This window comes from Nymphaea colorata, chromosome 1 (assembly GCF_008831285.2).
Source record: "Nymphaea colorata isolate Beijing-Zhang1983 chromosome 1, ASM883128v2, whole genome shotgun sequence".
In the NCBI taxonomy this organism is placed as follows: Eukaryota; Viridiplantae; Streptophyta; class Magnoliopsida; order Nymphaeales; family Nymphaeaceae; genus Nymphaea; species Nymphaea colorata.
The window spans coordinates 30,244,210-30,271,076 of NC_045138.2; the positions used below are offsets into that span (position 1 = coordinate 30,244,210).

At 40.4% G+C, this 26,867-nt stretch overlaps 3 protein-coding genes across 9 annotated transcripts in view; all 3 read right to left on the bottom strand.

Moving 5' to 3' along the window:
* Positions 1 to 6,298, bottom strand: part of LOC116257273 (nuclear pore complex protein NUP205) — a 36,266-nt gene extending 29,968 nt beyond the window's left edge. For 3 of the 5 annotated variants that reach the window (XR_004173334.2, XM_031633912.2, XM_031633892.2), the window contains exons 1-7: positions 5,924 to 6,285; positions 5,724 to 5,816; positions 5,522 to 5,596; positions 5,323 to 5,427; positions 5,126 to 5,236; positions 3,555 to 3,717; positions 218 to 303 (exon numbers count right to left, since the gene is read on the bottom strand). Coding sequence is in view for 4 of the 5 variants with exons in the window: in XM_031633912.2 (XP_031489772.1) it covers positions 218 to 303; positions 3,555 to 3,717; positions 5,126 to 5,236; positions 5,323 to 5,427; positions 5,522 to 5,596; positions 5,724 to 5,816; positions 5,924 to 6,064 (774 nt within the window). In the remaining variant the exon portion in view is untranslated. Of the gene's footprint in view, positions 1 to 217; positions 304 to 3,554; positions 3,718 to 5,125; positions 5,237 to 5,322; positions 5,428 to 5,521; positions 5,597 to 5,723; positions 5,817 to 5,923 lie in introns of all 5 variants that reach the window. The other 2 variants (XM_031633899.2, XM_031633905.2) reach the window with 2 other exon arrangements.
* Positions 6,299 to 8,874: 2,576 nt separating this feature from the next.
* Positions 8,875 to 14,404, bottom strand: LOC116268256 (chaperone protein dnaJ 49-like). Of its 3 annotated transcripts, XM_031649983.2 has the most exons (3): positions 14,244 to 14,404; positions 12,778 to 13,879; positions 8,875 to 9,310 (listed from the first exon to the last, which is right to left on the bottom strand). In XM_031649983.2, the coding sequence occupies exon 2, from the start codon at positions 13,844 to 13,846 to the stop codon at positions 12,782 to 12,784; it is 1,065 nt and encodes a 354-aa protein (XP_031505843.1). In that variant the 5' UTR covers positions 13,847 to 13,879; positions 14,244 to 14,404; the 3' UTR covers positions 8,875 to 9,310; positions 12,778 to 12,781. The 3 variants fall into 3 exon arrangements, with proteins under 3 accessions (XP_031505843.1, XP_031505840.1, XP_031505850.1); XM_031649980.2 differs by lacking the exon at positions 8,875 to 9,310 and having other exon boundaries at positions 12,609 to 13,879; XM_031649990.2 differs by lacking the exons at positions 8,875 to 9,310; positions 14,244 to 14,404 and adding an exon at positions 13,976 to 14,237 and having other exon boundaries at positions 12,609 to 13,879.
* A 5,510-nt stretch (positions 14,405 to 19,914) lies between these two features.
* Positions 19,915 to 22,032, bottom strand: LOC116259305 (probable sugar phosphate/phosphate translocator At5g25400). Its single transcript, XM_031637053.2, has one exon. It carries the CDS (start codon positions 21,597 to 21,599, stop codon positions 20,532 to 20,534), a length of 1,068 nt encoding a protein of 355 aa, XP_031492913.1. The 5' UTR covers positions 21,600 to 22,032; the 3' UTR covers positions 19,915 to 20,531.
* Between the last annotated feature and the right edge of the window lie 4,835 nt (positions 22,033 to 26,867).

Sequence of the window (26,867 nt, forward strand, 5' to 3'; positions counted from 1 at the left end):
GACACTTCCGACATGCATTGGCATGTAAAACCAGTGAGCAACACCAATGCTTCCGGCTTCATCAAATGTGTGTGGAACATCATGGTCTATAACTAACCAGAAGAAATGACGCAAGCAGAGCTGTTCCACAGATAAAGAAAAAAGATGGTGAAAAAGAAAAGCATCTACACAAGGCCTGAACAATACTGGGAACTTTCAAAAGGACTAAGAAGAAAACCTGAAGCTTCTGTGTCTCCTTATCATCAGTTACTTCAGCAATACTCTCTTTTAATCCAAAGAACATGTCTTTCACATCCTTGGAGTCTGCAGTTTCAAAAATTCATCAAAGATGTCAAGTAACAGAAACGATAGTCATGTGAAAACATGTTGAAGAACACATTCACGTTACTATTTCTGCATGTGTGCACAGGACTGGACATCATGTTACACGTTCATGTATTCTTTGTCCTCACTAAAAGGACCAAACCTTTGAGGATTTATGCCCAGTAAAATGTAGAGAACTGAAACAAGAAGTTATAACACATGGAAACAGCACATGGAACATAAGACTTAGTCACCCTCCGGCCTCCAGGCTGCACCAAACCCTGTGGATTGTACCCTTGGCCAAGGGCTTATGCCTGCTTAAGCCTGCATAGAGAACGATACTAACAACCAAAAGTCATCCCACTGCACCATCCCCCTTGTGGCTGTGAAGCAAAAAAAGTTTTGTCCTTTTTCTTCCTTTGTCTGCTTCATGCTTACAAAGAACAAACAGAAACTAATCGTGCTAGTGTGGTTACTTGTTTCTCATATGTTTAGAATACAGTAATTCCACATTGAACCAGGAGTAATCACCTTATTTCAAGAAGCCTAATACAGCCCCTAGAATGAAATGATTTGGAAAGCACAATATGAATTGTCCTTAGAGTCTATGGCTGCTTTTTGCATGCTCTTCTGTACATCAATCAGGTCCATGCCAAGACTGTCAGGCAGTTCGCATCATTGTGGTAACAAAGCCACACATCCAGTTGAATCTTTTTTTTAGACACAGAGTTCTTAGTCCCCATTCTCTCTTGTTCCTGAGCATTCTTCTCATTACTTAGTTTGGATTGTCAACCCTTTCTTATTATTTACGTCCCCTAATGTATTCCAAGACCAATCCCCCCCCCCCAACCAAAACACACACATACCAAGAAAAGGCTTCAACGTTCAGATCTGCCTTTCAGATCGTAATCAACATCATGCACGAAGGTCGGCTGATGCCAGCAAGTCTATCTGTGCCATTTTGACTAGAGGAACATGACATAATTCACAGCTTATTCAGTGCTCATCTTAATGATTTACAGCCCTATGTCGATTTTGGATTGACAACAACCACAGTAGTTGCATTAGCGTCCCATGTGATGTCCTAGTAAATAGCTGTATTAGCACATCACCTGATGTCATGGTAAGTTGATTTATCATCAGATAACTCTCTCTCTCTCTCTCTCTCTCTCTCTCTCTCTCTCTCTCTCTCTCTCTTTATATATATATATATACACACACACACATGGTAATAGTATGTGTATGCATATTGCTGTTTGTAGGCACTCCACACTCACAAAAAAATATGTTAGTCATTGCCTTTCATTGTCTGGCATGCCATTGCATCCGCATAAAGGTCCTTTACTTTCTTTGAAACATTTCCAATCTACACATTTTTCTTCTATCCACCAGTAGATGTATATGTATGTATATCGTTGTCTATAGGCATTCAGCACTTGTCTGGATGCAATTGGTTCCACATAAAGGTCCTTTACTCTACTGTGTTTGCAACACTTCCAAACTACACTTTTTTCTTCTATCCATCAGTTCCTCCTTACAATCACAACTTATCCAGGACAAATTGACTTATCTTCCAATTATGCTGTCTTAAAATAACAAATTATGCATTTATCAAAAGCTTGGAGGTAGCCATAGAGATGTGTGGCTCCAAGCTTACATATGAACTTTTGAGACACAAAGAGCAAGATGTAGTGACAAAATTTTCCTCATATATTGCCCCACAGGTAAGAACAAGATCCTTCACCATAAGTAAACAGTAACAAGCATACGCATGTCAGAATAGGTTTACAAGTTTTGATCATGGCACTGCAAGAAAATAGTTTGGGCATAAACGTTAAAACATGTCCATAGTGTTGAAATTCTAAAAGCCCCTAAAGCAACAGAGCAAGGGACTCATGACATAATATGAAGAGTATGGTAGATGGACTTACATTTATTAAGCACTGTTTTTAAAAGAACTGGATGAGGGTAAATAAGCCTCCGAGCCAAATACACCATGTTAATATGCTATTAGTGTAACTGAAATATTAGCCTCAGCTTTGGTCCATAATCTCGTAATGTGAGATCTTACCTGTTCTTATGGAGAAGGATGATGTTCAATACAACCAAAACTATGACATCTTTAATCTGAATGTATTTGAAAATGCACTTACAATAGGAAAAATACATTTAGAGGGGGAAGAGACAGGGAAAGGCATAGCAGGACATAGGCTAGGCAGCTAGTGTTATGAAGTCTTAATGAAGATAATCTGTTGAAGCATAAGAAAATAATGACAACCACTGTACGAATTTGAAGACAGCAAACCTTTTGGAGAAAGGCACCAATTTAAGAATGAAAATGAAAAAACAGCTGAAGCCTCCCATAAGGACAGACAGCTAAGCTCTTATATGATCAAGGAAGCAAAATGCAGATCACTAACCGAAGCCAGACTATGTGGATGCAGGCCTCAATTATTAATCTAGAATGTAAGTTCCAATCAAAGTTTCTTAATACAAATATTGCAGTTTGGAAACAGCTGTAGCAACAAATGAATCCTGGATCAGAGCATAAATCCAAATACCAAGCAGAATGAGTACCTTAAAAAGGAGATTCAGACTGCAGGTCCAGTATTCAAGAAGGACCACGCAGCTCATATAACAGGTTCTAGGATAATAGGGATATACAATTACAAACAGCTAGTTAATAGGTTAGAAACTTAGAACCATAGGCTTCCCATCTAGCCAGATCAGGATTTGAGACCTGGAGTTCAATAAAAATCCGTGTCAATCCAATCAATGTCTTGTCAGTGTTTTTGACTTCCAAAAAATCCAAGTAGCCTACCTGGTCATTCTGAAACCAGTTTTACCTTATGAGCATGATGGATCCATTGCATAAGGCTAATCATGCAAATGTCTGTGACACTTAAGACACACAACCCCTTTTTTTAATGGCGGAAGGGGGAAAGAGAGGCACACATAAGAGAAAGAGAGAGAGGGAGATGAATACGTTCACATATAGACATGTATGCTTTTCATATTCAAAAACACCTCATCATTTATCAGTTACAAGCAACCATCATTCTCTGTCTGTGCCCACATGCATTTCAAATCCAGCATTACATTTTCTATTATCCATTACAAAGGGACCAAAACTACCTGTCTGTGTCTCAAATATACATGGAAACTATTCCTTACTGGAAACATGAATAGGTTTTCTTATTAACCTTTAAGTTTAAAGAATCAACAAAAAAAGGAAGAGAAAAGGATCCTACTTGGCCGAACAACAAGAACTGAAATAGCAAGGCAATGACCAACAGTAAGCCGCTCCCTTAGAACAACTGCATTACGTTTCACAAGAGCACCTCTAGAATCCATCACATATTGCTCCACCTGATGCTGCCCACTTGATGTTGCTGCTTCTGCTCGACTGAGTTCCTGGGGGATCATCAATCCTAAGTTTGTAGAGCATAACTTTTAAAGAAGACAGTAAAATAGATATGAAAGCATAATCACCGATATTTTGGAAATGCTTCTTCTATAATTTAAAAGGCTTGCATAGATGTTTGCCAATGTTTTTGTAAAATGAGATGGTAGGAAACCCATAGTTTCATAAATCTTTTCTACTGCTATCTATATTTCAAATTTTTTTGAATTACTGAAATTTTACCCCAAAAAAAAGCAAATAAATAATTCCAAGAAACACCTTCTTGAGTTGAGAATGATATTTGCGACTATGATTACAGAATACAAACACACACACATATATAAATACTGAGCATGAATGAGAGGCTTTTAGACTTTGAGGATAAAGGGAAAATTACCTAAATCTAAAAATAAAGAACATGTTTTTCCGTACTTATGTTTTAGACTAGGAATAGAGTTCCATATCTTGATAAATGATTTGATGAACACAGTAAAATAAAAGTTAAAACAACCTATTAGATGTCTGTGGGTTGATACTGACAGAATATGTCCAGATATCTACTAGGGGCAGAATGACTGCATATGCAAAGAAAACACACTCTCTTCCACGCACAGAGATCAAAAACTCAACTTTGTCTTCCTCAAAAGATAACCTTTAATATCTGCTAGAGAAAAGATTGAGAAGACTATGGACAAATACTAATGAATCAGCAGAAAAACTATGTGAAGCACTAATTCATACGCTAAAACAAAAATAAGAACCTTTACTTATTGGTCTATTAGTTTGATTCCTAAGAAACATGAAAGTTGTTATGCTCTAAGCTACATGGGTGCGGGTATGGTCTGCTGGTAATTTTTAAATTTCTAAAATTTGGGCTTACTTTTGTAATGTAGGCAAAATCTGAATAAAGCTAAGAAAAATTATAGATAAATAAAAAAGACTTTAAAAGGAGGCCAACCCTTTTAAAGTTTAAACCCACTCTCGACTCTCGCATCTAAACCATTTAGCGTGGGTGGTGAACATTGGGAAGGCGGATAGTGCGCAGCTTTGGAAGGACATCAGCTCATGTAATCTCCCTCTCGCTTGCTCATGCTAGTGGCTAGTTGCTCGCCCACTAGTGATTTTTATTTGTCGCTGCTGAATCTTCTTGCTTTTAATTTGGTAATTTAAATTTTAGTGTGCGCCCCATGCATGTAAATAAAGGCTACATGTGAGACACAACATGAGATGACAAAAAGTCAGGCACACCCTGTCTATTAACTACAATGCAGTCACATAACCACTTGCAGTTTTTGCATGAAATTGACTGAGACATTAATCAAATGGATAGACCAAGATCACGAAACTAATGCATGTAATTTGCAACGAACAACGTTAAAGGTACAAATTGTGGAAGAATGAACGAATTATAGAAGCAACCTTCATGAGTGAGATCAATCGTTGTCTGAGCCCAGACTTGAACAAGTCTTCAAGGTAGCATTGGATATCAGACACGATATCTGGCTCAAGCCCTTGATCCAACACAACAGCCTGTTAAAATGTTTGCATTTATCAATTTCCAGCGAGGACCTCAAAGAAAATAGCACAAAGGAGAAATGCACGGCGAATTACAATACCCTCAGGAGCGTATAAAGAGAAGTAATCAAAGCTCTCCTCTCAGTGTACCACAGCCCTGCTGCAAGCCGGAAGATTTCCGACGGTTCCCGCCCAAATAGATCCCACTGCACACCAATTCATGCAAGTTAAATCAGAAAACACTCACTAAGCAAACTTCACAAAGAAGGGATTGCACGATTCGGCGGCGAGTTCGAAAACCTCCTGATGTGCGTGCACAAGCAACGAGACGCAATCGATTTCGTTCAGATTCAATTCGTCACTCAGCTTGAGAGCCTGCAGATTCGAACCCACAAAGAAACGACGGAACAGTGAGTAAGTGAGTGAGTGAGTGAGTGAGGCAATTCCGCAACCACGACACAATTGTTTGGTCCTTATACGGGAATATGGAATTGGAGCTTACAATCTGAACATCCAGGTCGTCGAGCGACGGTGAGACGTCCTGAAGTCTTACTTCTTTAGACATAACCTGAGTACGATCGGACGGTTTCGGCGCCTGTTACAGTTGCACAAGAAACTCAGCACACCCACACAAAAAAAGTAACCAGAAACGGCGAAAATGGTGACAACGAAATGAAATGGGACAGGAAGACGGACACCTACAGTGTAAGAGAGGAACGATCGGAAGACGGGGAGAGCGTCGCGGAGAGCGTGCATGAGCTCGACTCTCTGCCGCGGCGTCGGGCCCGAGGGGCCAAGCAGGGTTGACTCGACCGTCGCGAGCAGCGCCTTAGGGGAAACCATGGCTGCACGCACCCCCTAGCCTGAGAAAGAGAGATTGAAACAGAAGCCGAGAGGGCAGCAGAGAAGAGGCGCGAAATGGGCAGAGAAGATTCAAATACCGGGCGGATGGGAGGCCTCCACCCTAATCGCCCTAATCCGCCCGCCCTTTCCTTCTTGCGTCGTGTCTGGCGACGACTGATGCCTAGCCCGCCCCGTCGCCCACCCAAGGTCGCACACTGCCGCCATGTACTGGCTAGAGCTCAATAAATGTATAAACAAAAATTATTATATCAACAGGGTCACAAATGATCAGCAGTTCGCGACCAGAGCTGGTGAGTGGCATCCGCCTATAGAACTCAACTTCGTTTCATGCACGGTTACATGATGCAACGAGGAACCTACTCCTATTTCATATCTTATACATGAAGCTACTATGATAGCCGCATAAACTTTTTCTTGTAGCTCCACACTTCATCCTCTTTTCGTTGCATTGCATACACATTTAATGATTAAAACGCTGAGTTTGGCTCCCCTCTTTGAGCTCACGATTCGGTCAGCCATTTGTTATAAGCTTGAGTTCGACCCCAACTATTCCTAGGACTAACATTGCCCATGTTCAGGGGTATGTCAAATGCATTAGTATTGACCTTGGACACATTTTAAAACCACCAAGAAGGCAAATTCTCAAAAGCTAGATTTGTAGTCACTAAAAGCATGTTTCTAACATGATTTTGGCATTATTTCAGTACGTTACGAGGCTTAAAGCACATACCCTTTTTTTGTGATCTTTTATGGTCTATTAGTGACAGTGTGTTTTGTCTTATGCGCATAATTCTTCCATAGCTGTGACCAAGAAAGCAAAAAAAAATCCTCAAATTGATGCCTTGAAACACCATGTTTAAATCAAAATTGGAATCTACATGCCTCAGACCCAAGCTTGCGATCCTGATGTTACTCTTGAAAAGTATTCATATAGAGGAAGGCTTGGTTTTAGTGTATCCCAAATAATGACGATCTGTGATCATATCATTTTACAAGAAATCAAATGCCCACGAAGTATGCCGTTCATCCATCAGTGTGTACTGCCCAGCAAGCTTCCCCCGAAGTATTATGCATTTATCCTTCTTTACGAGGCAACGACGGGCCAAGCATTGTTTTCGGGGATTTCACAACGTGATGATGCCAAGTTGTTGGTCAGTGAAACATCTTTTTATTTCTGGATTTTCTTCTTTCAAATTCAAGCGAACTCTTGCATTTGTAAAACAAATTTGCTTTGGCATTCTAATCATGATTAACACATTATTTGCGATAGTCATGCACATTTATGCCCACACTTTCAGATTATACGCCTACGGCGCTGGTGCGTGCAAGGCATGACACCAATAAATTTAAATACTGACCACCTGCATGATATACCTACGATTCATACTCATCAATCATAATCATTTACTTAATAAAATGAGTTTGCTTCATTTGTTCCAGTTGGTTAATTCGCCTGCGTTCGTCCTTTCTGTGAGGCACTTGTTACAAGTTTTAATTAAAAAAACAACTTTGGCTGGATAATAGGCGTTCAAAAAGTTCAAGATCCAGTAGAAATATGATCATTTTTCAAACTGAAACACTTAATGAGGTGGATGGATCTATCCTCTGCATTCCCCTACCACGTTATTATTTGGCAAGGACAGAATGAACCATCAAAGGTCCGCTCCTTCACGTGCCAACCGTAAGAATCCAAATCTTATATATGAAAATCATGACAGGAAAACTATGCAACACTATGCATTGCTGGTCGAAATTATCGACCCTATAAGGCAAGCAGAGACATGCCCAATATGTTTCTTTGATCCACATTGCCAAGATTATGTCTATGGAATACATCAGGAGCCTCAAGCCTACTTGGTCGCAAACATATGAAATTTCTACCATTCAACTTTATCATATAATCCATAACTTCAAGGATGGAGTTAAGCTGCAGCCGATCTTATTTTAATATCATATGGCAGCGGTCTTCCTCCTTTGAGGGGCATCAAAATATCAATTGATTTGGTCTGATAAAAAGCCGGTCATACCTCCACCAAGCAAAGTCCAAAAAACATAGGTAAAAGGATCCAATGGGAAAGGTAACTATGAACATACAGATCTTTCACTTGCCCACTTAGAAGCAGCTGTGCAAGGGGAATTCTCACAGACATCATCCTCATGATCACACTTGTTGCTATTTACATTCTCTAACAAAGATATTGTCGACTGAATCCCTTAATATGACAGAAGCATGAAAGGAGATGCAAGTTACACTCTTTCAGCTTTTGTAAGCACTCCATGCATTAAAGGCTGAGTTTTGCATTTACTGATTTCCTCTTGCCTCTTTTCAGGAAACACGCCTGAAGTATTTCACCCCACAATTACACGCCTGAAGTCTCCACTGATATTCCAAGTGCTCGTATCACACTTTGTCCCCCGTAGTAGGAACATTATCACCGATCCACTCACCTTCGTACACCCAAAAAGGGAAAGATACCAGAAACTTGTAGGATACGAGTAGTTCAAACTTCAAACCCAGTATACCCATGTCAGTGCTAGTCACCAACAATGCTCGGGAATAGGTGAAGCAAAACAACCAGAAGAACAAAAACAAGTAGATTAAAAGCAGAACATTTACCGTCATCAAAGTTCAGAACAAAAATATATATAAGTTTGACGACCTTAACCCCTTGGCCATTGATTGTATGTATATTTAGCAAAAGAAAAAACATATACCAATCAAACAAATCAGCCACACACAGGATAGCAGTCCAGGTCGTGGAAATAAGTTTGACATCCGATAGAAGATGGCACAACATAACCCACCGAGTTTTCTCCTTCACAATGCATAAACATGCAGACTTTTGCCGTAAATGAGTGTTAACTGACATTAAAGAACATGTGAAAATGGGCAAACAAATGTAGTTAAATCTTAAGCCTTCGCTTGCTGTCCAACTTAAATTTGAGACTTTGTTTCTATATCCGACTTTCACTTTACAAAAACATTCAAGTATTTAACCTCTGCCTCAGAACCGGTAGCTGAGATCGAATTTTATGTGTTTGGTGTACTCTTAGACAACCATGCTGAAGATTGTGTTGCAACTGGCAGCTGGGATCGGAGCTTATGCCTTTGGAAGGGGAGGTTACACTTTTTCCCCTTGTATTTAAATTTGAACTCATATGAGAGGTCCACAACCACCTAAACATGGGACCCACCAAGTCCAGGACAAAGAAGCTTGGTTCCAACTGCCAAAACAATGAAACCAAAGTAGGAATAGAAGTTAAGCTCTGTGAAGAAAGTCAGCATTTGACAAATTTCAGGGAAATGGCAAAAGAAGAATTTGCTCAGTCAGCTTTACATATATGTGTGATAGTGTGTGTGTTCTCTATGTAGTTCTGAAGCACATATTGTTAGATGCAACACTGAGAGATCGTGATACAAAACCCAATTACGTTGTCATTGCATCCAAACATGCCCTGCTACTCAAAATCACATAGCTTCCAATGTCTTTTCCCTACTATTCTCCATTTATTCTTCCTTCAACATTTTATAGATTCTACTGATGAGCAGTTCCTTGTGATTTAATCCACTTTCATAAGCTCATAGAACTAAACCTTGGCCCCTCAAGATCTCCCTCATTTCTTAACTTTCCTCTTCTTATGCTTCACGGTTGTTTAGAAAATCTCCACTTGTCCAAGCATCTTTTTCTTCCTCCAACGTTGTGCTTTGGCAAATCTCACTCCAGCTTCAAGTCATGTCCTCAGAAACTGAGATTTAATCCATATTTGGACATGAAACATGTTCTTCATTCCTCTTACAATACATACACATATATAGATGAATATATATAAAAACCATCAATTACGAACACTGCCAGCCAAAAAGCACCAAGTACCCAAGCACACCTGGTGCACACCAGACTCAAGTGCAGCAGCCTATTTGAAGCACCATTTTACATTAGAACCAAGAATGACAGAAGCCAGGACAAGAAGTGATCCTGCAGATCATATATATATATATATATACATATATATATATATATATACATATATATATATATTAGCTTTTAGACAATTTTCATTCATTCAATGTGAAAGAGAATGAGAATAGAAACTTTGAGTGGCTGAAACTGAAGCAGCTACTTTATAAAAAGAAAAGAAATGAGCACTTCAGAAAATTACAAATTGCTGCTGAATTTTTAAGATCATCAAACAACCACCAAGGTTTAAGTGATTCTCAAATAGCTGCTTCTGTGCAAAAAAAATGTTAAAATTGATCATTACATAAATCTTTGATCATAAGTTATTTTGAAAAAAGAAAGCCATCGCCTCTTAAGACAGCAAGGAACGACAGCGTCGACCCTCACTGTCTGGCAAGGGGGCAAAGATCGAGGGATTGACCGATCCACCCTCACTGTCTGGAGAGGGTCAGCATGGGCCGAGGTCAAGGACAGTAGTGGGGGTTGAGGATGTTGAGGGTGGAGCTACAGCATCCCCTGAGGGTTGAGGCCAGCATCGCTGGACAGGGATAGATACAGAAAATACAGAAATGCGTGAATATGTCATTATTTACTATTTAGTATTTGGCACAATAGGAAGAGAAATATAGACAAAGACATCGCAGGGATCAATTATGCAAACAAAATAAATACGAATACAATGCCTATCTGAAGAAGAAAAACATGATTTACAGCAGATACTTGAACCAGCAACAAGGGTAAGGCTATTAGAAAACTATGTATCTTCGGTGCTACTGAAATATCATCTTCTCAGTCAAGTACTGAAAGACAGTTGGCTCCTTGATGAAGTTAGAAGTAAGAATACATCATTACATGATAAATTTACCCCTGGAACATGAACTATATATGAGGGATTTCAATTTCATAAAACCAAACTTATGCTTGTGTACTTAATAGATCTACATCTGCTAAACCATGCATTTCTTAGTGCAACAGTTGACAAATGACAATTATGTTTTATGCAATACATGCTGAGGTTGGCAAGGTTATCAGCATCTTGTCCGCTTATAATATTATTGTCATAACAAGCTAAGTAACACAGACATGGCTGGAAGGCTGCCGTAGCCATGTGGGCCGTGTCGACATGCTAACATGGGTATGCGACACACTTAGATACGGCAGTTTTGATTTTTTAGTATTTTTTGTGGAATTTTGCATATTTTTTGTGCCGTTACCATATTTCTTGTGGAATTGTGGATATTTTTTGTGGAATTTTAAACACATATATACATATATGTATATATAGCTTGTCATATCCCCATGTCCAACAATTTTAAAAATGATGCCTGTAACAGTATCCCCGTCCATACCCGTACCAGTATCGATGTGACTTAAATAAGAAGTTGTATATTCCCCACAAATGAAATAAAACTTAATTGGACTTTTGTCACAAGGAGGTCCATGCACCCCCATTAGTATTAAAATGTCAAGACAGGCACATCTGTGGGCCTCTCCATTGTTTCCCATTCTTCTTTTTCTCCTATCTCTTGCATGTCAAACAAATAAAGTTAACATGATCTCAAAGCAGTGGTGATTCCCCAGGAGTGACAAAAAGAATAACCTCATAAGCTCTTCCCAACCTATGCTGTTCTTATATATCAGTTTCACATCTCTGTCTTCCTCCCTATTTGTTCCTTTTCTCTTTCTTTCTTTATCCTATTCTGCTTTTGTGGAGCCTTCCCAAAGCAGTTCCATCCTCATACTGATCATGACACGTTCCTGGCTTTTTAAACTTCATACACGTTGGCACTAGACATGCTACACGACCTCCAAGAAAGAATCTGATCTCCTACCAATAAATTTTTTCTCAAGTTGCTGCTCTCCAAGCCTGACAGGCCGAACGAGAACCGAAAGCAGCAATGACTAAAAGGCAACAAGAACAGGAAACACCAGCAAAGAAAGAAAAGTAAACCGCTAAATGGCATTAGCTTTAGACTTTTAATTGTCCTTTTAAGTTTTTAACTCAACCTGAAAGCAAGAAAAGAAGGTCGCAAAAAAGAAATTCCATGGAGAAAGCACACTCATTATTCCAAAGGTTCAATTATCCATTGCCTGTTAAACAGAACATAAAGCAACTAAACCTTAAGCCTTAAGTGGTCTAATTTATTCATATCAAGTCATATAATGTGACACATCAACACTTTCCTGGGGAAGGGAGGGGGGGCCGTGGTGGTGTGTGTGTGTGAGTGAGACAGAGAGAGAGAGAGAGAGAGAAAGAGAAACGAGCAGAAAACCTTTTACCTGTGCACGAACAACATCCAAAGTGGATAGGGAAATCATGACATATGGAAATTATTGCAAACATTTCCCATTACCATATACTTACATTATATAGTCAGTTTTTGTCAAAACATCATTTTCAAATTTCAACACTGAACAATGATCCCTAAAGCAGCTTGGAAGCGGTCAATCCTTGAATAAACCCAATAAGTTGCTCTGAACAAAAAAAGTCCGCCATCTGCCCATTGCCACATCTTCATAAAGGATCTACGGTAGCACCATAAACTATGCTAGAAAAGGTCGTGTAGCAGAAAGAGAAAACATAGTGCCGTGCGATTTATGCAGCATCATGTAATGATAACAATAATGAAGGGTGCCAAGTTTCTTCACAAGGAACACATTGTAATTAACAATACGATGGTAAAACTACTCTCTCTAAAATCAACCAGGTTGATCGCAAGAAGCATGACATACATCATCAAACAGTCTCGAATTTCTTGAGCATGTCACAATGTGGTGTCTGGTACGAAAAACCCCATTGTAGACGCTGCAGCTCGGCCCGACAATTGCTTGCAAGTATAGAGAAATATTCTCTTTCGATACGATCCTCGAGCCTTAGGCGCTCCGTGCTCTGCTGAGGATAGTCTTGGTGGAAAGCCTCAGACTTCACATAATAAGGAACACCCTTTGGCGTGTCCACCCGAAGAATGTAAGGATGAGAACGTTGCAGGGAGTAGATGGGATCCGGCGAGGACAGAAAATTCAAGACCAGCAAGAGTAACACAGGGAGAACCTGAGCCAGAACTCTGAAATTAAACGGCCCTGAGCTGTGAGCTTCACCATGGTGATGGCTTGCCCCTCTCCCCGTCCGGAATCTGTAGACGCCGAAGGGGGTACCTCCTTGAGGCATACCAAAGAAGAAATTCCGGAAAATCTCATCTGCATCAATGTCTGCATCATAGAACCCATTATAATGGTGGGATCTCGCCGATGGGCGATCGTACGTAGGCTCCTCAGTTCCCAACAGATCGTATTTTTTTCGAGACTCTTCGTTGCTGAGGCACTGGAATGCCTTGGAGACGGCCTTGAACGCCTCTTCTGCCCCTGGAGCCTTGTTCTTGTCCGGGTGGACCTTCAGCGACAGCTTCCTGTAGGCCTTGCGGACGTCCTCAACGGAACACCCCTTCTCCAGCCCCATGATCGCATAGTAATCCTTCTGCTTTTTGATTTGCCTCACAACCGCGACCTGATCATCTGTGTACGTCCTCGACGAAGACCCATTTGCTGAATCCCCTGACGATGGAGGGGGTGGCTGCCCCGACTGGGTGGACGATGGTGCAGCAGCCGATGAAGAAGAATCATTCGGCGACGGTGGATTCACGTCGGCGGCGGTGAAGGAAGCAAGGAGATCATCCACATCCAACGTCGGATCGAGCCGGCGCGCTTTGCTGATGAACTTCTGTGCACGAGCGCGATCGCCGGACTCCAGGGCTTCCCGCCCGATCCTCAGGCACTTCTGAGCCTCGTCCTTGTTCCCCTCCATGATCAGTTTCCGGGACACGACTCCCGCTCGATTCTGAAACGAAGATCCCCATCAATTAAACAAAAACCACCAACAAAAAAGACTCCCAACGAATTCAAGAGGAACAAAAAAGGAAATAAGGCTACAAACTCTAGCACTCAGGAGTCCGCAACCCAAACAATACTCGATAAATCGGCAAAAGAAGTATGAGCGACGACGGGCCTGAAATCCCCCTGCCCAACTAAAATTGCAATAAAAAGTCCAGAAACCCAAAGAAACAACACATCCCCAGAACTGATAAACAGGATAAGCAACTTCTAGATAGACAGATATCCAGAGATAGAGAGAGAAACGGCCTCCCGCTCTCTCTCTCTGATTGAGGGTAGGGCGTCGGATGAAGACGAAGCTGGTTTCTTACCTCCTCTTCGGGTCACCGACAGGAGAAAAGGGGGAAGGGAGGAGACGGGAGGGCGGACCAACCAAGCGTCTGCCTTTTGATGGGTGCTTCTCAGAACGTGAGGTCAGGACTCGGAAAAGTCAAGGCGCCTACCCTCCCCCGCTTCTTTCTATGGACAAAACTATAAGTCCCACCCAATATTTTGCAGTGATGCCCGCTCTTTTACTCCTCAAGTCTGAACATCTAATTTCCGAATCCAAAATATATAGACGTGTTAGGTCATAGGTGTGCTGTTTATCATATTAGTAGTTTTGCTCATATTCATTGCAATGTTCATATTGTTTGGTTATCAAAAGTCGGTTATAAGATTTCATAAAAAAAGAAGAACCAGTTTGATTCAACTTTAACACGTCAAGTAGTGAACTTGGACCATTTCTATTCACATTACCAGTTGAACATTTGACATCCCGAATAACTTGGCAGTAGTATCTTACCTATTAGATTTATATAGTAAATAACCTATGCATGTGCATGTGCCTTACTTGCACCATACTGATTCGACGTGCTCGGATTAGTTCTGAGACAGATGATTATATCATGTGTGTACAAATTTCAATATCATTTTGTTTGTTTCGCCCGTTTACCAATTTTACTTTCAAATCCAATGTTGGGTGCTAAAGCACATATTTTTCCCCTTCATTGGATCCATATTTAGACACAAAAATACATGTTAGAAGTCAAGGTATGAACCACTCCGAGGCTCAAACTGCACTTTGCTTGGACAAACCTCATACTAGATTATCCTAAAAGGATGCATCCCTATTATTAAGCTATGGGTGACCTCGTGACTAAGTGGATAAAGCTCATTAAGGGTTCAATAGAGAAAGAAATAGATAGAGTTATCAAAATTGTTAAGACTCGTTGGTACCAAGACTTGCTTTTTCATCCAACTCAAACACCCTGATGCAATGGCGTAGCCACATAGTGATTGGTATAGGCAACTCTTGAAAGTTCTTTATTTTTAAATGCGAAAAGTGGTGAAGAGTCTGTCGTCAGTTACTTTCCATAGACACTATTTCTCTGAACAACAATGGACACTTAGTTGACAGGTATCCTACCGTTATTCAGGTCCAAAAACAACCTTAGATCCCAAGACATGGGCATCTTACGTTCAGTCTCACTACCGCACTCGAATGTAATGGAACTTGAAATTGGATTCAAATTTTACATAATATAGATCATTAAAGCCAGTGACTTGTAATAGAACAGCCCAGTTACACCAATCTGGGTGACTATCCATAGAAGTAGTTTGATTGCTGAGCAGGACAAGAGTTCTAAGAACGGAGTGTTTTGTCCCAGGTGTTTCATGGTGAGGGAGATAACTCCCGGAACACACAACAGAGTGTATATACAGTGTTTGTATATAACAAATTTATGTGTTCTCGAGATCCACCGTTTGATGGATTCCGCATCTTCCTACAATCAATGAGGACAGGTGGTCTGCCCTGTCCTCCCCCAGTGACCTCAAGTCCTAGCAGCTTGGCAGTAGTTCACTGACAGAAGGAGTCCTTAACTTAAATTGAGTTTAGGGCCTGAACCCAGACCACGATTAAATATGATTTGATGAATCAATTAGCCACAGGGAAGTTGTTAACTGCTAAACAGCAGATTAAAATATGGCCAAACCTGCAATCCCTGCGGCCGATTTCAAGGTGATGGTCGCTACTAGCTACAGTAATGTCAGTAAAGTAGTGACATTGTAATTTCAAGAAAATACTCTTCCTGCTCACCCGAAAGTGAAGTGGTGAAACTAGAATCCCTGCAATTTCCAATGCAGGTGGACAATCAAATGCTTTTCTACCACGCTAATTGCTGGAAAAATTTTGAGGAAAAACCATTCTAGGTTGCCTTGTTGCATGCTTGGGAAACACAAAGTTTTTCATTTGATATTCGCATATGCTTAGAAATGCCTCTATCTATATTCTAATGGGAAAATTTTGTGTGGAAATTCCCACGAGAATCAGAAGCAAAATTCTATATGTTCTCCCTTTCTTAGCCACACCCGGCTATGGCTTGAAAGAAGGGTCACCATGAGAATAAACCATGCGGACCCATCCGGCAGTCACGGCTCATACCACTAGACTAACGCCGTCGGGAATTTATTTTTCAGTGGCCTTGCCCTGCACCTAAATATGCGCCACTTCTGAAATTTTTACCTACTGGTCGCCAGCCAACGTGCTACCAGACAAAGGGGACCTTCTCCTTCAGGTTGAAGAGAGAGTTTTCTTGCTTGAAATTCTTTTCCCTTTCCTTCTTGGCGCACCAACACGCGTTGTAGGTGATACTGCATGACGAGTGGCAAACAGGCTACCCGTTTTGGTACCCTTATTTTTGGAAATGCGTGAGCTGTCCAGTCATTGATCTTAAGAAGGAGCTTCGAGGATTAGAGCTAACCTCATCGAATGGCAGCAAAAATACCATAAATAAAGAATGGAACACGAAGGCGCGAAAGACCACCAAAATGGAAAACACTATCCAGGCAACCACATCTACGCAGAAAAACTGGTTCATCATTCATTAACACTATTAGCCAGTAGAGAAGAAACCAACTTTTGATTGACAACACCAATATGGACGCTGAGGATGTAATCTCTCATCAATCAATTTGTTGCATTTCACACAGATATCAAGCCACTTGTCCAAAAGAAAAGGGTTTAGTAGCACCGAATGTCAAAAAGGCTTCCTACAGATCCACCCTTGACATTAAACGCAGCAAGCCCCTTACTGCTGAAGTGGGTTTTGACACGAATCCAACGGAAGTCCGGTCCACTTCTGGCTGGAAGAAAGCACCTTCCGTTGTCTTTTTGGAAGAGAAGACAGAAGCATGAACCCCATGTGAGCAGTAGACTCAGCTCACTTCAATTTTCATTTTAAAATCTTCCGTATCTTTCTTGTCAGCTGGCTATATGCAGCAATCAAACCTGCAAGAGGAAGCTTAGATATTTGTCCAATTAACAAGCCAATCTGTCCAACCTATTAAAGACATATGCCCTTTAGGACACTGCTTGCTACAATGCTGGACATGGGTCGACACAGACTGACATCTTTGACGTTCCAGCAGTGATGTCCAACTGAAATGAAGGCAATCACGACACACAAACTTCTTGAAGGCTAAAAAGGTTTCTTGCGAATCCAGCCAGCATTCTGGAAAAAAGGGTCATAAAACATTCTAGACTCGATTGAACAATAAAAGTGTCTTCGAGATCACATTTACAGGAAACAATTCACTAATTCAGCATGACTGATAACAGATACGCATCGGCACATAGTGCGGCAACTTCATAAAATAAGAACCAACGGAGGTTATATGATAGTCAGTTAGTGATACAGACTGGACCATTTTCCAACACCAAACGCTGTACTGTATGCAATGTACATGCAGAACATAAAATAACACCAAACTCAAAGCACATCATAATTCTCAACATCATGCACTACAAGAAAATAAACCTTTGCATCCAGGACCATCCAGAAGGCACACAACATAAAGGAGGAAGTACCCAATCTGATCGACAGTCTTCATAGGAACCAGAAGTACCCCAAACCCATATATTTGGTGTAAAGCCCTCTTGATAAGAACAAGATGCTCCAACTTGTGATCTTAGGCATTCCAACAGAACTTAAAACCTAACAGCGGAATATTCTAATTGCCTCCGTCCAACCACCGTTATGCTATAACACACACACCCCAAAAAAAAAAAAGCCCTGCTCTTCTACATAGAACACTGAACTGGTTTGTTTCTTTGCCAATATAAACAATGACACCACGACTTATTAGGATGGCTACAACTTAGATGTTTCATACTTCAAAATAATAAGTAATCTTCAAGGCGTCAAGGTCCCAACAATGGAAGAAAATAGACGCCTCATGTGTCATTCATCTTCCTTGTTGCATGAAATTACAGTGCTCAGCATGAAGATATATCACAAATAATGCCCATGCAAACCTGCGTCATATTTTTCTAACTTTAGCACTTGATATTCAGAACCAGAAACAGCAAAATGAAAAATGAAATGCCAATAGACAACACATATTGGTGACCCTAAAGCAAAGAAAAATCAGGCATATTCCTTCAAAAAAGGTCATAGACTGGATCAAGAAAACGTAGTGATGGTAAAATATGAGAACCACATCCAGTCAAATATTTTATCTGCCACAAAATAATTAGGAAATAACAGGAAACGCATGTTGATAATTCTGCAACAAAAAACAGAGCTACAACTCTTGTCTTGGTTGCACCAGGAACATTTTAGTGACCAAAGTACCATGAGAAGAACGTGCATCGCATAGGGTATAAAACAACCAAATATAACAGATCCAAGATATTGTTTCGAGACAGTTAGCTATCTCATACCACCATGAGAGAAGATCAGAAACATCAGATAACCTCATAATTCATAGACAATAGCTACAACTCTTGTCTTGGTTGCACCAGGAACATTTTAGTGACAAACGTACCATGAGAAGAACGTGCATAGTATAGGGGATAAAACAACCAAATATAACAGATCCAAGATATTGTTTTGAGACAGCTAGCTATCTCATATCGCCATGACAGAAGACCAGACAGCTCAGATAACCTGATAATTCATAGACAATAGAACACCGTGTCCTTAACTTTACCTTACTTTTTTTTATCTTGCTTGCATCGTACATACTTTATTTGCATTTTCTTTTGGCTTCCGCTACTTATTACATTCAATATCAACCTCTTACCTACATCTATGGATTAACTCACTGGATCAGGAAACGCAGCAACAAGAAACAAAGAATGTCGCCACTTGGTAGGATACAGAATTAGGGAATATAATGGGAAAATAACAAGAACACAAATATAATAATGAAATTGCTTAGTCGAAGCAACTATATCTATGACAAAGAATAACAAAATCACAAATATAATGATGGAATTACTTAGCCACAGCAATTACATTAATACACTTTTGTAAGGCTCAACAGGCTTCTGGAAGAATTTTAACATGAACAAAATCAAATTTAGAATTTGATCAAGCAGATTTGTCCACAAACCTATACATAGTTTAAACTTTAAAACATTAATCTTCATTAGTTTAAAACATTAATCTTCATATCTCAGACACAGATCATAATGAATTGATAAAACTCGGATCAAATTAATATGATAAGTAAGAAAATTACAAATACCATAACCACCAACTATGAAATGAAATTTAAACTAATAAAAAATAAAATGCAACTGCATTCAGTTATGAATCTGTAACAAGATCTATGCATATTATTTGCATTGTATGAGCACAGGCGCTTTCTTGTCATCGTAAAACCTTATCACCACCTTCTCTGTGCCTTTATCTGCAAAAGCACCTTACAGATAGTATTTTCTGTGAAATCCAATGACATGCAACCATTAATACATTATTTTCCACTTAATAAGAAAAAAAATGAAACACTGAAGAAAGGGAAAGTCAATTTCCATGAGAGGGAATTACGGAAGCCTTACAGTTGTAATGGCTACACAATGATCACACACACAATTGCTATAAAAGCTTCAGAATACATGTTTATTTTACTCGATACCGGTAATAAGCTCATCAACCAACAAGTATGAAAAAGAACAGCTCAGATTATTTAGCCAATGTAAAGGATATAAAAATATGTGGCAAATAGATTCATTTATACCGAATAAAATTTAGTCTTAGCACTTATCAAAGAACAGCCTCAAACAGGTGTCTACAAAGATTCTGATATACCAGTTAAACAAAAGGAAGAAATGCCTTGCCACGGGAATCGCAATGGCCAGCTTGACAGAAACTGAAGACGATGGATCTGATACATCAATTCTGAGCACCATCATAACGAATCGGCATGCCGACCTCTTCCTACCAATGCACAACCACCCTTCCCGTCTTTCATATCCCAGATCTGGAAAGCTGCCTAATGGTTTCTCACTTGATAATCTAAAAACTAACCGCCATCCAGTAAAAATCATGATCAAGAACTCCGATGTCATTTTCAGCACCCACCATCCGTGCCAACAACCAGTAATAGATACTGAGCATGTATCAACCCTACTTCATAATCGATAAATCTGTTTAGAAACTAGACCACCAAATTATGCTCTGCTTGTCCATTAAAATTATAAAATACCCAAAACAACATGAACAACCAAAATAAAAAAGGGATCGTAACCACGAAAAAGGAGCCAAAAAAAAAGGAAAAAGAAAGTGATCCTTCAATTCAATGCGATCCATGAGATACTGCGACGCGCGATCTCAAGCCTGCGAATCGGTGTTCTTTCTGCCACTACCGCCATCGCTGGCCTCTCTCTCGGATCTTTGCTCCATCAGCAAGCCCGACTCCTCATCGGCCTGCGCGCTCTTCTTCTGCGCCTCCTTCATTTTGAGAGCCTGCAGCTTGGAGTGGTTATAGTAGGCCACGCCGAGAAAAGCGAGTCCGTAGCCGACGAGGTTGACGGTTGTGACGGCGTCGCGGATGACGGACCAGGAGAAGGCAATGAGGAGCCAGTCCTTGACGACGCCGGCGACGTTCATGGTGAGAGCAGACGTCTTTCCGATGAGAAGGAAAACGGCGAGGTTGAGGGCGAAGGCGCAGATGGAGTTGGTGCCGAAAATGAAGTAGTCGAAGTGGAAGCTGGATGTCTGGCGGAGGACTGGGAGTTCGACGAAGATCCAAGGGACGAGGAGGAAAAGGAAGCAGCAGGGGGCGACGTAGTAGAGGGAGGTGATAGGATTGAGGGTGATGCCCTTGGAGGTGAGGAGGATCTGGATGAGGACGAGGCGGGTGGCCTCGAAGGCGACGGCGCCCAACTGGAGGACGACGCCCCAGACATCGAAGCGGGCCTCACCGTAGGCAGCGATGGCGACGCCGGTGGAAATGGCGAGCATGTTAAGCATGACTTCAGACTTGAAATTCTCCTTCTTGAAGGCAACGCCAAGGGAGTAGACGGCGACCGGCATGAGGGCCTTGAGCATCTGGATGAAGGAGACGGAGAGGTAGATGTAGGCGGAGTTGGAGAACCAGAGGGAGAGGGAGTAAAGGGCTCCGATGGGGAGCACGGAGGAAACGTATAGCTCCCGGGTCATGCCGATGGGCTCGACGAGGCGGAGGACGCGGACGAGGATGACGGCGAGGGTGGAGCAGAAGGCCATGTGGATGAGCGTCAGGCTGATGGGGAAGGGCCACCCATAGAGCTTCCTGTCGAGGATGTACTTGTTGTAGACGATGACGGTGAAGCTCAGGAAGATCCAGATCCCCACGTACGCATAGCTCAGCAGGATCTTCCTCAGAACGCTCTCGTTCATCGATCCCCCCTTCCCCATCTCTCTCTCTCTGTCGGTGCCTCCTCCCTCTCCGAACCCTAACCCCTTTCCTTTTTCCCCTCCTTCAACTGTCTCCTCCTCTCTATATCAATGATTTCCCTTTCCGGCTTCCTCTTCTTCTCCCTCCTCCTCTGCAAATCTAGCGATCAATGTGGTGGAATTCAGGAAACCAGCGGACGGAGATTTATCTGAAGAGAGGGTCGTGGAGACGGATATCTCGATCGATCGATCGACCGATGGACCTGCCAGAGGCCGAGGAAGAAGAAGAAGAAGGGAAACGGGGCGAGAAGAACGAGGGAGGGAGAGGGGGAGGGGAGCAAACGGGCGCGCAAAGGCAGGAGGCGAAGAGTAACGCAAGTCAGGGATGGTGGGGCCCTGCAACACGGGGAAGAAGGAGGAGAGAGCGAGGCGGAGATTTTTTCAAGTGAATTACAATCAATGCTTGGAGTCCGCTGCCCTGCTCTTTCTATATGCCTCTCAAGTCTCTATCCTCGTGTACCACACCACCCTCTCTTTTATTTTTTGCTTTATTTTTTTCAAAAAAGAACCGGAACCTTTTTTTTTATATACGGGGCTACCTTTAGTGGTAATCCCAAATAGGGTCCTCTATTTTCCCAAACATTTGCATCTGCTGCATGCTTTTGTTTACACAATAAATGAACTTTGAAAAACGCTAGCGCCGGGCCACAGCTCCAAGCCTAAGTTTGAGCTTGGCTCACCACTTGAAACCCGATCTCGAGTTTAACTCACTTAAAATTTTTTTTTAAAAAAAGATTTTTTTAATATATGATACATATTTTTAATAATAATATATGTTATTACTATTAAAATAAAAATAATATTAAAAACATGTCGAATTGACCTGATACATTATCGGGTCGGCTCGATGCTCGCTTTACTCACTAGACATGTCATCTTTTAACAAAAATAAATGAAAATAAACGTTAGGTTATATTTGTCTCACTATGAAAGATTTGAGATTTTATTAAGGTCAGAACCATTTGACTGACTAACATGAATTTAAGATCTTTGTTAATGAAATCTTTTAAAACACATCTATTATTTTTAATGTAACTTTGGATATGTAAAACCCAACTTAAACAAATAAATATGAAGTAGATGTTTTTCCTCATATATGTTTAGCTGCTAACTTGTAATATATAATAATTCCTTGTTGGGTCTACGGCTCTAAGTCAAGTCCAAACTTTGTCGTGATATTTTAGCCAGACTTGGTCGCAGAGCATCCCGTTATACACGACATTCAATTAAAAACTCTAAATCAAGTTCTAACTCCGAAGTTACAATGCCATAATACTTACAAACTTGGAATTGCGGGCAAACTCGATCCAGTTGGATTTGATCCTAGCAGAGTCAAAAATATTGACTACATAAGTTCACACCGGCACATTGGTTTACCAAAGCCTGCCATCTCTTAAACAACTGAAACCTGAAACGTTCTTAAAGAAACAAAAAAAAACTGACCAGATTTAATACATTGACCACTAGAGATCATCTCTTTAGCTTGCTTGGGTGAATTGAAATCCATGGATCTTAATCTCATATTTTCCTCGGAAATTCAAGATTACGATCTTGTGTTTGAGTGGAACGGATGTTCCTGCGTTTTAAGGCGGTAGGGCGCGACACCCAAGCTGAAGGGTGCACCGTTGCTATCGCTGACACCGACGCAGCTCAGAACCCCGGAGGCAGGGAGAATGGGGGGCCTTCGGGCCTTTTTCGGGCGGTGAGATTAATATCTATCGCTCACCCGAAAAGCATTCATCTTCTTAGAAAAACTCTACACATACATTTGACTTAATTAAATGGATAAAAAATTAAGACTTGAATCTAACTCAGCCAACAAAAGAAGCATTCGACATAATATTGAAGCTAAAAATAACGGAAGTTTTAGTGGGGCTGTTCAAAAGTGAGTTCGAGCTGAGTAGAGCCAGCTTGAACTTTGCTTGGGTGTCTTGAAAGAAACTCATACTCAGTTTCAGCTAGAGTCGAGTTTGGTGTCATTAGCTTGAAACTTGGCTCGAGTTCTTAAAACTCAATTCGGCTCCACTAAGCTTGAGCGGAGCCAGACATTTCATTTAAAATTTATTTTTTTTAAAGAAAAAAAGGACGTATAGATTTTAACATGGAACCTCCCACTGCATACCCATTTGACCAATCTATTTTTTTTATAATTTTATGAAATGTATTTTACATATTTTTGTTCTCGAGCTCAACCGAGTCGAGTCCACTTAACTCGAGGTGGACTCATTTAGGTTGTCGAGTTAATTTCTTAACTCAAACTCGACTGGTTTAATCAACGAGTCAAATTTATCAAACGAGGAACAGCCCTAAGTTTTAGATCTTGCTTTACCTTCAAAACAAGTACAATTGTATGACAGAGTTATCTCACTACTTTCTTTAACTACACCAAACAACTTCTGCTAACAAATTCAACCGAATTGGGTTGGAGCTTAAAATCATACTAAAAAAGTTGGATCTTCTCCGAGACCAGCTCGGAGAGACTCAAGATCCAAAGCATGCAAAATCTGGATCTGATTAGTAATTGGATCTTATTTTTTCGCCATCAAATTATTTTTAAAATTAGTAATTGGATCTTTTATATGAACTCGAGTTCAGTTATATGATGTAGCCCCAAGATCCAAAGTCACTGCTCCATGACTCCGTCCCTACCACAAAACGAGTACTATTGCCGTGGTCTTCACGCGCTTCAAGAGTCTTTTTCTAAAACCATTCACGCCTCGTCCTTAGCCATGGGAACAAAACAAAACAATAACATTTATAACATAGCAGTGTCGGCAACTTTTGAAAAAAGTAAACACGTGTAGCAGTGTTGTTCAATTTATAAGGTCGGGATAAGAATTACAGATGATTGAAAGACCGGATTTGTCTTTCCTACCAAAAAAGCACGGAAAAAGGAAAAGATGGTGGCATGGAATGTATTTAAAATTTTTACAATATATGCTGAAAAACGAAACGGTTCTTCTGTTTAATGTGTGACGTTTCAACCATTTCATTAACTTGGTAGGTTATTTGTTAGGCTATTCTATCAGATATAGTAAAAATACAAAATTCAAAACTGTACCTGTTTGCCTTTTGAGTATCCATAGGCCTGGGTCCTCATTTAGTTTATACAAAAAAAGCTTCAAAAATCTTGTATTTCATATCACTGGGCTGTTTAATAGGAAGAAAACAAAAAAAAAAAAGTGGAAAAAGAAATTCGACAGACAATTTCGAAAAAGAACTAAATATTTTTAAATTATGGGTATGAATGTTAACTGGAATATATCTGGATCTCAAACAAGAGTGAACCGCCTGACTCATGTCCACTTGATTTTTTTTTTTTTTTGTTTTGATGATTTCCTTTGGGTTTTTTATGTGATTTTTCTTGTAAATTATTTTTTATTAATTTTTCATTATTAAATGACATTTAATGAGTAGATGGAGTTGAATGCAAAGTCATTAAAAACCAGTAACTGTTGATATTTAGCACCCTTAAGTAAGGTAGACCGAAAGCGATAGCTATAATGAAGCCATGATTGGGAAGTCATTCAGAGCTAGCTTCAATCAAAAAGAGAACAAGTTGTGCCCAATCATTTATTTATAAAAGAGAGAGGCTGTTTGATTACCATAACAATTTGTTACTTTTAAAACAAGTTTATGAAACAATAGTAACTAAACAACCTCTAATAAAGAGGAGGTCCGACCAAGCTCATAAAGATTTTGACCTAAGCTTGATCGCCTTTTAAAAAATGTAATGTAATAATATAATTCCGTGTATTCGGCCTCCAAGTGAGTCCAAGAAGACTCGCCGTCGGAGATATATTCCGTCCGACCTCCGCCTGTCGTAATTCAATCATTATCAAGACTTATGTAGATTGGCTCTTTCGATACCTTTTGTGCGGTTTTTGGATAACGTTCCACTAAACCCGAATCCAGATCCAAGTATGTTATACTGGACCGGGTCAGTCCTACTGAAGTTGATATCCAACTCAAACCCGACCCCTTTAGTGCCCGCGAGGAAGAAAGTAGTCAAAGTTTGCCCCCATCGTCCCTCCTTTCTGTCACATAATCTTCGTGAGATCTGTGATTGACTTGATTGAGGCACTGCTCAGTTGAACAACGTGTTCGTGACGAGTGGGACTTTTAAAACTGACAGGGACAGGACCCGATGAGACGTGTCCCCGCCCAGGGTTTGTTATTTGAAAACATCCGAGCAAGGGGGTTTCAGTTTTTTCCAAACGAGCCACCTTAACTTTTTTTTTGATAGTTTTGTGGGGGCAAACTCGAATTTTTTAAAAGTTTAGTGCGCAAAATTGTAATATATAAATAATATTTATTTATTCATTGGTACGAGAAGCTATAAATGAAATAACTTGGGAATGACAGCGGCAATAACTCTCCCAAGTGCCTGTTGTCCACGTTTCGGGAGGAACAGTTTGTTTTCTTTCCTGGCAAAAACAGAGAACAGACTGTTCTGCCCAAGACTTGCAAAAGGAAAAGCGACGTGAACCAAGGGGAGAAGGTGGAAGCTCCATTTGGCAAAAACCTCACCTGCTTTCTGCCCCTTAAATTTATGTGGTTTTCTAATGCCTTCTCTTTACCTCGCCTTTTAGTTGTTCAAATCACGCACAAGTAAAATGACCATATTACCCTCAACATAATTTATTTTATGTTAATTGTCGAGTCGTTGACTGAGAGCTGGTGTGATGGGAACAGTCGAACCATTAAACCCGATCGGATTTGGATATGTATAAATATAAATTTATATCAAAATTAGTTTTAAATAAATATTTTATAGCAAATGCTCTAGATCGGTTAGATTGGGTTCAAAATTCAAAGATGTATGTGAAAATAAGATTTAGATCAGATTCAAAACGTCAGATTTGATTTTGAATCCATATTTGGAATTTGGATATAACTTTTTTTTGCACGTTCGAGTGTGAACTGTGACTGTTTGATGGAATACGTTTAAGGGTATATCCGACTTCAATCGACCACCACCAACGAAGAAAAATTTTCAGTTCAAGGCTAAATTTTAGGGGTTATTTTATAAAGCGCAGTATCTTTTGTGGTTTTTAACAAATGCCAACGCTTTTCGTTCATGACTCTTGGCAAACTTGAGTAATCCGAAGTAAGTTAACAAATTACCTACCAGAAAAAGCAAGCGGCAGGTTTTTACTATAAATCGGCAGATTTTTTAAAACGTCCCTTTTTTTTCTTAAACGTCATAAAAGATTAGCTTACTGAATA